At 46.4% G+C, this 12,564-nt stretch overlaps 1 protein-coding gene across 1 annotated transcript; it reads left to right on the forward strand.

The window, feature by feature from the left end:
* The first annotated feature begins 406 nt into the window (after positions 1-406).
* On the forward strand, positions 407-11,728 carry cry4 (cryptochrome circadian regulator 4). The gene is made up of 11 exons (XM_035387102.1): positions 407-611; positions 3,921-4,399; positions 5,286-5,402; positions 6,711-6,861; positions 7,189-7,329; positions 7,550-7,720; positions 7,821-7,961; positions 8,114-8,265; positions 8,578-8,675; positions 9,879-9,989; positions 10,389-11,728. Exons 2-11 carry the CDS (start codon positions 3,987-3,989, stop codon positions 10,577-10,579), a joined length of 1,686 nt encoding a protein of 561 aa, XP_035242993.1. The 5' UTR covers positions 407-611; positions 3,921-3,986; the 3' UTR covers positions 10,580-11,728.
* Positions 11,729-12,564: the final 836 nt, after the last annotated feature.

The following is a 12,564-nucleotide window of genomic DNA, read 5'->3' on the forward strand; positions in this document are numbered from 1 at the left end:
TGCCTTGGAGTGAAAACCTACATGCTGGTATATCTCCTGGTCGAAACTTTCATTAGACCAAAGCCTAACCTTACAGTATATCGCAGTGGAAACGCCAGTGAATACGCCCCTTAAACAGCCCGACAACACATTCCCATTCAACTCACAAGTGCTTAACGCGGCTCAACTAAAGTGTTCTGTTGCAGGAGGGGTGTTACTCTGTTGTGTAATGTTGTATATTAAGAATGCCATCAAGGCACGAAATGTTACTATTTGCAAAGTTGCACAGCCAAAGAAACACTTACACCATTATGTGTTATTATGCGCTTTATGAAGGTTATACTTTATTTTAGACACTACTATATGCGTACATCCCTATAAAATGCGGCAGTCTCAACGTATAGGCACCGTCTTTGGCTACTATAGACCTAGCAAAGTGCAACGGGAAAGACCTGCATTGGATGGGCTGTGTGTTAGTCCATTATGCAAGTTTGCCCTTCAAACTGAGTAAAAGCTTATTTAATTACTAAGTTTTAGTAATACAAAACTAAATAAAATAGTCTAAGGCAAGTCGAAGAAAACAGGGCAACTGTGAATTCCTATGTGCAAAGACGTAACCTCCAGAAAATAAGGTAGGCTAGCTTTACAATATGTCAACGTATAGCTACGAAGATGGCTGTATAGGACTACATTCTGTAGTTTGAGGAACTAGCTTCTCTAGTTTGAGAAACCAGCTCCGTTTAACTACAGCAACATCATCTCCTATTACGCCTTTGTATTCTCAATCATTAAGACTTTCGAACCTTGCAACGTATAATTTGTAACGTATATTGTGGTGTACAAAAGGCTCGCGCTCCGTTAGGCCTGGCCTGTCGCCAGCAATTCCTCATGCGCAAACATCCTCCCATAGGAAACCTCCTCGCTAGTTACTTGTTAGTTTTGTGTATGAGGAAAAAAGTGGCTTAGCTTTGATGGTCCTCTCCTGATTACAAATAAATATAAATAAATCAAAAAGGCAGTGTCTTTCAAAGCAATCCTTTTAGGAGAAGTCCTTGTTTATATGGTTCTGTACTGTTTGTCAAAGACATGCTCCACCGAGGTTTTAAAAGAAAAGGCTTGTGAATCGGTTGTTTTCTGTTATTATTTACAAGGGCAAGTTTTTTTTAAAACATAATTTTAAAACGTACGTATGTTATATGTTGCAACGGCAGGAAAATATTACGAACATACCCCAGTCATGCATCGTTAGTGCAAATGTAATATTATTGTAAATGGAGAAAAGTTGTAATTGAAAACTGTGCACTCTACATTAACTAGACTGACAGCATTAAGTTATTTTCGTTACCAATGCACCATAATAAAATACATGTACATACATTTGTGAATATTACTTGTCTGTATTATTTTACTTATCCAAGTTTACTGCCTAGGTATAATATGGAAGCACTGTAGTTATATACATTGACATAATCACGTCAGAGTAATAGTTTTGATATGATATTTAACATTTTAATAAGACTTCTATTTGTTTGTATTTGCCTTTGGGCAGTTGCACTGCATGGCATTTTTGCGTTTTAGGAGTGTAAAATCCCAGAGTATTAAAAATTCCTGAATTTATCATGAGCCACCATTAACACTTTTGCGGTTCAATAAAAGATAAGGTGTACAGTGGCATAACATATATGTAAAAATTGTGTCTATTGGGAAAGAATCCATTTAGACAAAATAATTGCATGTCATGTTATGGAGCCAAAAATAGCATACACATGGAAATACATATGAGCATCTGCTTCCTTCATCTCAAAATGTGGGTCTTTTTGAGCAGGGTTCTCTGGGACACCAGTAATGTTTCAGATTAAACAAAAAATAGCTAATGCTTTAGTTTATAAACATGATGTTTAAGGTGGTTTTTTTTTTATTCAAAAAGCATCTTTTTCCTACTATGCAGTCCCTGGCTCCAGTTTTTACAACATGGCGCCAGAGAAACTGCACTTCTGCGGCATCAAAGCGCTTTTTGCAAGCCCATGGAAAGTCGATGGGTGATGTCACAGTCACTTTGTCCATATTTTCTTATTTTAAGACTGTATGGTTGTACCCTTGCCTTATTTCCAATGAAACAAACTTTTTGGACGCTTGTTAATTTTTTAAGGTGATTATTCACCCGTGAGAGTTTAATGCCTGAACAGTACTTCATGTTAGACCGTCAGGGTTAAAAGTCAATGGAGATTTTTCTTCCGGAATCTAAACCCCTCAAAATAACTGAGCCCGTGTTTCCACTCAACAACATAGACTCCTGCCCTCTCCCAGACTTCAGTGTACTGCAGGGCCCAGAGTCTGGCTTAGTGGACACATCAGAGGTAGAAAGTCCAGCGGTCAGAAAGTAGAAGTCAAGTATCAGTCATGTCATGACTTGCCATGTGTTTCTTCCACCCGTGAACTCAGCCACCTGATTTAACTAATTAGTTCAACCCACTGTATGAACAATTGTGCTTATTAGCAATGCCAGGCGATTAGAACAAAATGCTGCGGAGGACTTTACTTTCTGAACCTGAATTTTCCACCTCTGGGACACACGCACACACTGTGAATGTGATGTATCCAGAACGTCTTATTCTAGCATTAACGGTATTCAGCAATCTAAAATGAGTGCATGCAAATCTCCCGCGAAGTGATTGGCCTAATGCGATCTGCTCTCGGTACTGGCTGTTCTGTCTGTCGCTTATTGAGAACGCTGGCTGTGCAGCGGTGCCTGCAGGGGGCGCATACTGACCTACATCTTCTCTGAGCACATTGACCTACTTTTGGCGTCACATTTTGCAATTGAAGCTGAGTTCCTTCACTTTTGTCTTGATTCAAGGTACAATTCGAGGGTTCTTTTGTTATTTCTAATTCTGACGCCATAGTTAGCTTCCTGTAAAACAAATATTCATTGAGAATGGAATTGTGGTCACCTAATCATAAGACATAATTATCATAGGACATTTTAGCTTCATTTCATTGATTAGCTTTATTATTTTCATGATATGTTTCTGTTTTATTTTAGACATACAAGGGGCGTAATGTTCTTCTTATGGTTGACATGTAAAATGAAAAATGGTGGGCTATACCCTAAAGACCGGTCTGGCATGCCTTCAGTGCAAATCGTGTCATTTCTTCATTTCCCTTCCTCAAGCCCGCTGGAAAGCGAGCTTGGTTTCAATTAACAGGTAAAGTTATTCATGGTAGCCTACTCACTGGAATTGGTGGGGCATGCTTTGTACCTTTCCACGTCGCATTGACAGACAAGTAACTCACAAGAACAGCGCGATTCAGCCGAAATGTAACAGGCGCAGTGGAGATCAGTGGAACGGCAATCAGCGGGCGGTAACCGTTTTCTTGCCCGGTTTAACCAAATTAAGGGTTTAAGGTGCATGGTGCATCTCCCAATTTAGATTCCCAATTTAGATTCATTCAAGAGTAGGTTTTTAGAAATGTTTTTTCAATGTTCTTAGTTACTTTTCTAGGACTCCATTGATTTCAGTTACCAGTAATAATTGTTACATCAGCATTAGAATGTTCAGTTAGCTACGTTCTAATCGCATATTTGTGATCTTGGGCCTTAAAGAGTTAAGTGGTCGATTTTTTTTTTCTGTCTCTGTCCCTGCGTTCCTATAGCAATAAAGTCTCTTGGCGTGTTGCAAGAGCTGAACTGACATTTTGTGATGTCATTATGGCCACGGGTACAGATGGGCATCGGAGTTGTGTCACATGACCTCCTCTTAATCTCCGGGGAGAGCGAATCAGATCTCCTGGATTATGTGTTCTCTCGTGTGGAGTCGTGCAGCATGACTGCCCAGCACCTGCACAGGCTAATAAGCTCCTTACTGAAGTCGGTGCCTGTGCATTGGTAGCGGTGACTTGCTGGGGGGTGGATTTGTTCATTTCTTACCTTTCTTGCGCAGGTAATCGTGGTAAAACAGACCGAGCGGTCGAACGGAGAGAAAGAGAGAGAGAGAGAGGGCGCGGCAATGACGCACCGGACCATCCACCTGTTCCGAAAGGGGCTCCGTCTCCACGACAACCCGTCCCTGGTGGCGGCGCTGGAGTCGTCGGCGGCGGTGTACCCGGTGTTCGTGCTGGACCGGGCCTTCCTGGAGGGGGCGACGCGCATGGGCCCGCTGCGCTGGCGCTTCCTGCTGCAGAGCCTGCGGGACCTGCGGGACGGGCTGGCCGCGCTGGGCTCCCGCCTCCACGTGCTGCAGGGCGGCCACGAGGCCGTGCTGCGCCGGCTGGTCCGCCGCTGGGGCGTCACGCAGCTCACCTTCGACGCCGAGGTGGAGCCCTTCTACGCCCGGCTGGACGACGGCCTGCGGGCCCTGTGCCAGGAGCTGGGGGTGCTCGTGCGCTCCTGCGTGGCCCACACCCTCTACGACGTCCGGAGGTACGTCTCCCCTGCAGAGATAGGCCGTACCCCTCGCTGAAGTGTTCTGTATGATGTGAAACCCCCCCCCCCCCCCCCCCCCCCCAAAAAAAAACATTTGAATTTGATAGCTAGGTAGGTAAATTATGTAAAAAAAAAAAAAAAAAAAAAACGCAGAGTTATAAAGTATTCATAAGAAAAAAATCATAGGATACAGTGTGCTTGGCTGCTGCATGTGCCAGGACCGCGGGGAGATCAACAGCACTTTCACAGAGCAGAGCCTGCCAGCTGACATATGCTTGCACTTAAAGGGAAATGCCGCAGGAGCGCTTGAGCTCGGTTAAAAGGACAGCGTGATATTTATATGCTGTCGAGTACAGACTGTAACCTTCTTCAGTCTTTCAGTTCGAGTTAATCTGTATTGTGTATGGACATGTGCCTGTGTACAGTGGTGTGTGTGTGTGTACCTGCGTGTGTTTGTGTACGCCTGTGTGCGGTGATGTGTGTGTGTGTGTACACCTGCGTGTGCTTGTGTGCGGTGATGTGTGTGTGTGTGTGTGTACACCTGCGTGTGCTTGTGTGCGGTGGTGTGTGTGTACACCTGCATGTGTGTGTGCCTGAGTGCAGTGGTGTGTGTGTGTGTGTGTATACCTGCAGGTGGGTGGTTAGTTGAGTGAGGGAGAGTGTACGTATGCAAATGTATGTCTGCGAGTGTGAGAGGTACAGAGGAGGGGGGCTGAGTGCAGTGGTGTGTGTGTGTGTGTGTATACCTGCAGGTGGGTGGTTAGTTGAGTGAGGGTGAGTGCACGTATGCAAATGTATGTCTGCGAGTGTGAGAGGTACAGAGGAGGGGGGCGGGTGGTGTCGTTTGTGTCTGTAGCTCCCCTGACCTTTGCTGTTCCTGCAGGATTATCAAAGCCAACGGAGGGGAGCCCCCGCTGACCTACAAGAAGTTCCTGCAGGTGCTGTCCGTCCTGGGAGAGCCTGACAAGCCAGCGCGGGAAATCACGCTCCAGGACTTCCAGTAAGCGCACGCAGTTCAGCTGAACACTGAGACCATTTTTCTGTTCTCTGCCAGTTTGGAGTGGCCAATCATAACTGAGAGGCGTGTCCTGACGCCGCAACGTTCTCTGTAAATTCCGGTGGGTGCCAGCCTAGCAAATGCATCCCCCCCAAAGTGTTTGCACCTGGGTCTTGTTTCCCCTCACGTTCCAATCCACCACCTGCTGAGTTACGCACATGTCTATTTATATATTTTTCAGAAAAGTATTTGGCAGGTGCGCAGTTCAGTCCATGAAGACGTTGGATCCTTTATGAGCTTTACCCCTCATCGACTATTTACACTCAAGTAGAAACATTTGTAACCACCGCATAGTCAGTCTGTGGTTGAAAGATACCAATATGACTGTATTATTGAACAATATTACTCATGTCCCCAGCAGAACACCAGGTACTACTACAAATTGAATGAAACTCTTTCCAGGATTTTAGTTGCACTTAGTTACAGCGTTTGTAATGGAAACGCATATTTCTTTAAGCTTCTGAGAAGCACACATTCTTGCTCATCTCTCTTGGGTCTCTGGGCCAGTACATCGCTATTAAAGTAATACTACTACTGAAAAAAATAAGATTAAAGATTATTTTTCACAGCCCCCGGAGTGATTTGCCCTTCGCTGTGTGTAACCTAATCTGAGAGTAAGCTGTGGGATCTGGGCCTGATGGGGAGATTGTTGCTTGGCAGCGGACGCGAGTGCTATCATTTCCCGGTGCGTTGACGGCGCTACGGAAACAGATGCTGCCCGAGACTCCGAGCGGCTTGCGTTGCGTGAACGGCTCCACGTGTGACGGCGCAAACGTGGCTGGGAGGTGCGAAACAGTCAGCCGCCGCCGCGCAGCCAGCAGAGTCCCGTACGCACCTGCTGGAACAGGGTCATCAGGCAGCCCCCCCCCCCCCCCCCTATTCTGTGCCGCTCCAGATGAAAGCGTGGGCCCTTATCTCCCACCGAGAGAGAGAGATGAGATCAGCAGCTCCGTGCGGCTGCTTTCTGTGGTGAACTGCTGGAGTGCAGCTTTTTTCCCCCCTCGCTTGATAAAAAAAGTGGTTCTACTGGCTTCACGTTGGCTAAAGGAAGAAGTCATGGTTGATTTCAGCCAATATTTGCACATCTCCCGGTCCAAGATGGCTCCTAAACTGGATTAGCCAGTGAGAGGTTTTTCTGCAGTACACAGCTCTTCTCTGAAAATATTTCCATGTCTTTTTTGTTGGGTTTTTTGGTGCCATGAAAGAGAAGGCCCACCCTTGAAATGTACCTTGGTAATTATTTTCTTTCAGGAAGTGTAAAACTCCTGTGGATGATGGAAATGACGAGCAGTACCGGATTCCAAGCCTGGAGGATCTTGGGATAGAGGTGGACCTGGAGGTCTTGTGGCCTGGTGGGGAGAGTGAGGGACTGAAAAGACTGGAGAAGCATTTTGAGAGTCAGGTACAGCATGAGAACTGTGGAACTGGGTCACAGAGTGCATGAAAGCACATTCTTGGCAGTACAGTTTTTTGGCATGCTTGTGTTCCGTAGAGTTCTGCTTATAATCAGCTGCATTCAAGCTATTTTTCCCCTCATACACTATTTTTAATTTTTAAAATTTTTTAACGTCTGGGAGTTCATAGCTCCAAAAATATATTCCATAGCTTCGATAAAAGAAATGTTCTGATAGCTATACATGAATAAAGCTTCGAATAAAGTTTGAAATAGCTGCCAACTTTGCATGGGGAAAACATCTATGTGTTTGTGATGTACATCTGTCTCTCTCAGGGTTGGGTTGTCAACTTCTCCAAACCCCGCACCATTCCAAACTCCCTGTTACCGAGCACAACCGGTCTCAGTCCCTACTTCAGCCTGGGCTGTTTGTCTGTCCGCTCCTTCTACTACAAGTTGTCCAACGTCTATGCACAGGTGAGCCACGCTCGCGAGAGCGTCCATATCACCATCCTGGTGCATTGTGGGTAACAACAGTATGTTCATTCCTTGTCAGGCTATCAAAAGAAGAAAGACCTTATCTGATACACTGTTAAAGCTGAGTGGTTTTATGCTTTCAAAGCTCTCTCAGTGTTCCTCAGATAGGTTCCACGATGAGCAGTCACTCACACTGCGTGTGTCCGTCTTCCCTCTGCAGTCCAAGAACCACTCCCTGCCCCCAGTGTCACTCCAGGGGCAGCTGCTGTGGAGAGAGTTCTTCTACACTGTCGCCTCCGCCACCCCCAACTTCACCAAGATGGCCGGCAATCCCATCTGCCTGCAGATCGGCTGGTACGAGGACCAGGCGGCGCTGGAGAAATGGAGGACGGTGAGTGGCTGTCCCGTGTAAGCGAGGTGCCGGGTTCGAGGTGAGCGCTGTGCTGCGGACGCCTCAGAGGCTCACCTGCTGTCCTGGTGCTTCCCCTCAGGCGCAGACGGGCTTCCCCTGGATCGACGCCATCATGACCCAGCTGCGGCAGGAGGGCTGGATCCACCACCTGGCCCGGCACGCCGTGGCCTGCTTCCTGACCAGGGGGGACCTGTGGATCAGCTGGGAGGAGGGCATGAAGGTACTAAGGAGTATGGAGGAGAGTATACAGTTTGAGTAATGAGTGAGGCTATAGGGCATGCCTGAAAGGGTGACAGCAGGAAGATCCTTTGCAGGGTCTGAGATGGCAGTTGTGAGTCTGACCTCTACACTGGCCCTCTGCACCGTGTGCAGGTGTTTGAGGAGTTCCTGTTGGATGCAGACTACTGTGTGAACGCTGGGAACTGGATGTGGCTGTCGGCCAGCGCCTTCTTCCACCAGTACACCCGCATCTTCTGCCCCGTGCGCTTCGGGCGCCGGACTGACACCGATGGACAGTACCTCAGGTGGGACATTTCTGCTCTCTTCACGTTTGGGATTTCGGGGGGAGAAATCTGATTGGTTTCTGCCAATTAAATAAAATTATCTGCATCTGTCTCTAAAGTGAGATTGTCATATCTACACATCTATCATTTCATATCTACACCTGTGCAGCTCTGGTGCCTCTGTGGAATAGGCGGGATCTTTACTCCAGGATTTTTTAAAGGACCCGTTCCTCTCAGAACCTTGTTAATATCTATCAGCAGACTCGGGCGTTGATGTGGCGGTTGGGATGTGGCGGTTGGGATTCGGTTTATTTTGTTCGGGTCGCCTTACAGGAAATATCTACCAGTGCTGAAGAACTTCCCCTCCAAGTACATCTACGAGCCGTGGACTGCTCCTCTGGAAGTGCAGCAGGAGGCTGGGTGTATAATCGGTATGTTCACCGTCCTGCCCTTCAGCAGCATGCTTCTCCCAGCTTTAGAGCCAAGCTTTTCAGTGCAAAACTAGCAGAATAGTATTTTTATTTTTATTTTATTTAACCATTATTTAACCAGGAAAACCCCCATTGAGATTGAAATCTCATTTGCAAGGGGGACCTGACATGAAAGTTACCCAACAAGACTTACACCTAACAAAATGTACAAACATCAAATGTGAAATGAGACAGAGGTGTTGCATGAAATGTCTTATCATCTATGTTACTGCTTCCAGATGTTGTCCTGGGAGTGTAGATAATGTTTCGTGCTACAGAAAGTTAGCATCAGCAAAGATTATCCTGAAGTTGCTGTAATCTTCCAGTCGGCAGCTGTGGTTGAGGGCATAGTATCAGAGTTAGATAACATGTACTACATGTAGGACAACACATGCAGTCATATTTTCCGTTATGTTTATCGAATGCCCCTGTAGCATGGTGTCCGTTCTATTGTTCATATGTTGTCCTCACTGATGGCTGTGAATGGCAGCAGTGTAGTATAATGGAGAATGGGTAGGGAGCTGGGATAAATTACCCAGGTTAAGGTTTCAGGTTCAGTTTTCAGGTAGGGCACAGCCATTGTACCTTGAGCAGCATAATTAACCTAAATAGCTTCAGTGAAGATCCTGCTGTATCTCTGGATACTGGTGGGTTGGGGGTTGGGGGGAGCTGGTGGAGTGTAAAACAGTTGCTCTGGATGAGAGTGTCTGCTGGGTGCCAGTGGTGTCATGTAATGTAAATGTATGCTGTCCGGGTCTTTACAGACTCATCACAATCTGACGAGTTGTTAAGTGAACTGTGGGGTTGTAAAACGGGGTAAAACCTGCATGTCAGACTTGATGATTGATTTGTTGGCAGGCAAAGTCCTGTGGGTCTTCTGAATGCGGAAAGAGTTGAAAATGTTGCCTTTAATTAATCAGCAGGTTAAAAAGGGGCCGCGGTACCTGAAAAACCTGCATCTCTACATGAAATCAGAAAGCGTGGAAGCTCATCAATGCGTGTTCCTAATGACCTCGATGCCTTACAGGGCTGAGTGGAGCAAATACTCTGCGGTTCCCAGAAAGCCCTGATCTAGCCTAATCTGAAATGTACCCGCTCGGCTGTACACCCCCGTGTGTGTACGGTATGGTACGGTACTGAGGTTTCTCTCCCGTCTGCTTGCAGGGAAGGACTATCCCCAGCCCATGGTGAACCACCAGGAGGTCAGCCAGAGGAACATGGCCCTGATGCGGCAGCTTCGGAGCGAGCAGGAGGGCACCGCCCAGCTGACCCGAGGTCAGTAGCGTTCACCGCTCTGTCCCAGTCACTATCAAGCGGCATCCTTCAAGAATGAGCTCTCTTAACCCTTTAACGTGGCGGCAGTGTAGGACAGTGAGTAAGGAACTGGGCTTGTAAGCAGAAGGTCATAGGTTCGATTCCTGGGTAGGACACTGCCGTTGTACCCTTGAGCAAGGTACTTAACCTGAATTGCTTCAGTACATATCCAGCTGTGTAAATGGATAAGAGCGTCTGCTAAATGCCTGTAATGTAATGCAATGTAAAAGTGTGAGATCGCAAATACGTGATTGGCCCCAGCATTGGCTGGTGCTTCGCCTACATGTCAAATTGTAAGTGCTGTCAAATTGGCCCTGGTTTTATTCAGCAATGTTGCACTGTGCCCTGTCCTGCGCGCAGATGTGACGGACGACCCAATGGAGTCTGGCGTGAAGAGGGACCGCCAGGACAACGGCCCCTCGGAGGACGCGTCCGAGAAGCTGGAGAGAGCCAACAAGCGCTTCAGCCCCGACGGAGACTGCAAGGCCCAGTCCGTCAGCTGGACCTCCGACCCCATCCGTCTGCCCGAGCTCAGCGAAGGGGTCATGTGACTCGGGGATGGTCATGTGACATGTGACGTGGGGGCGGGGCGGAGTCACACACCTTGCATGCTTCTCTCTGCTCCTGTGGCAGGCGGGGACCTGACCCAAACCAAAGCACGGACCGCTGAAAACATTCATGCTACTCCAATAATCTCGACTGAAACGGCTGTGGACTTGCAACACAACGACAACACTGTTGGAGGCCGACTTTCAAACTGAGGACATGCATGCATATCGCACCGAGTTGATCTGCTTGCTTTTCATGCATACTGCATGCACCTGAGAACTTTTTGTTTTGGCTGTATAAGCTATGATGTGTAGTTTCTTGTAATAATCGTACTACCTCCGATTTTGTCAGCTGTATACAGACAGTGGTACCGTTGGCAGTAGTCTTACCGCATACAACACAGTGCTTCCTGATGCCAAGTAGTCTCCACCCCTCCTCCCATGCTTCATGATTCATGTCGATGGATTAGATCAGGGCTCCTCTGTCTTATCCTGAAAGGGCTGGTGTGGGTGCTGGCTTTCCTTCCAACCAAGCAGTAACACACTTGATTCTATTAATCAACCACCAGAGTCTTTGCTAAGGGCCTTGATTAGTAGAATCAGGTGTGTTGCTGCTTGGTTGGAACGAAAGCCTGCACTCACACCGGCCCTTTCTGGATTAGATTGAGGATCCATAGATTAGATGATCTCTTAGGTTTCCCTTTAATATATACCTGATGTGAACCGATGTATGCCTTTTAAATTAATATTGTGACTCATACTTGTGGAATACAAAATGTTTTGTCAGGTTTAAATTTTTAAAATTTGAGTACGAGGGCACTTACCGATTTTTTGGAGAATATGTGTGAATGGAACCTGGGAGCGCTACACGGCACGGGTATAAAAGACTGAAAATGGAAAAAGGAAAAAAGATTTTTCCAGTTGTAGGGTCCTTGTTCTTTTTTTTTTTTTAGGAAAATGGCAATGCATGAGGCAATTTCCCATCACCATTGGTTGTGTTCTGATTTGAGAGACAATCAAGAATCATTTGAAATATAAAGCCCTTCTACCATGTCATATTTTATCCTTATTCAGGTTGGTAAACTGGCATTGTGTAACTTTATTTGTGTATCTAACAGAAATAGATTCTAAAATAGATATTTTTTTCTGTGCCATCTTTCTCCTGGGTTTATTTTTTTTATAATGTGATGACAGAGGTGTATCTGCATCTGTGGATCTCTTCTAATGGTGAATAATAAGCCCCACTGGGCACGTGTGGTGCTGTCTATAAGCTGTTGGCCATGAGTGATTCCTCCCTGTGCAGACGGGGGTTTGATCCCTACCACGGCCTTTTCTAAGCTGTGGTCCCTTTTCTACCTGTGTAAACAAAGCAAAAATATGAAAAGGTGGGGGGGGGGGGTGTAATGTTCCACTATGCTATTTTAAAAAAAAAAAGTGTTGCATGATGGGTATCATGCAGGTAGAAAATGAAAAGGCTTACTGAAGACTGCTCAGCAGTCACTGTGCAGACAGGGAGATAGGGAATGTGCGGTGCGATCAAGCGATGACAAGCGGTAAAGGAGGGTATAAGTACACGGATTAGAGGCTTTGGCCATATATTAAATCACATCAAAGGAGGTAGCAAAAGATTTAGCTCATAGCACACCATATTTTAAGGCGCAGCCACTTCCTTACTTACTGATTTAAGGAGGCATAGTGGAGGCAACTTATATTGTCCGTTGCCATTCTGTGCCTTCCATCAGACTGTAGGCACTTACAGTAAGCTCCAGTGCATTTATTGGGGTTCCCTGACTGCCCAAAAATGCTAATAATTGATTTTTAAAAAAATATGATTGTAAAAGATGTTGGATTCTAACTGAAGGAGAGTGCTTGAAGGTGTTCAGTTCCCTGATGGTGTAAGCATTTGTAGAAATGCCCGCCCTTTGTGAAACGTCCTGCACAATGAACATCCAACCTGTTGCGCCTTCAACAACACTGGTGTTCTGATT

Source organism: Anguilla anguilla, chromosome 13, assembly GCF_013347855.1.
Source record: "Anguilla anguilla isolate fAngAng1 chromosome 13, fAngAng1.pri, whole genome shotgun sequence".
In the NCBI taxonomy this organism is placed as follows: Eukaryota; Metazoa; Chordata; class Actinopteri; order Anguilliformes; family Anguillidae; genus Anguilla; species Anguilla anguilla.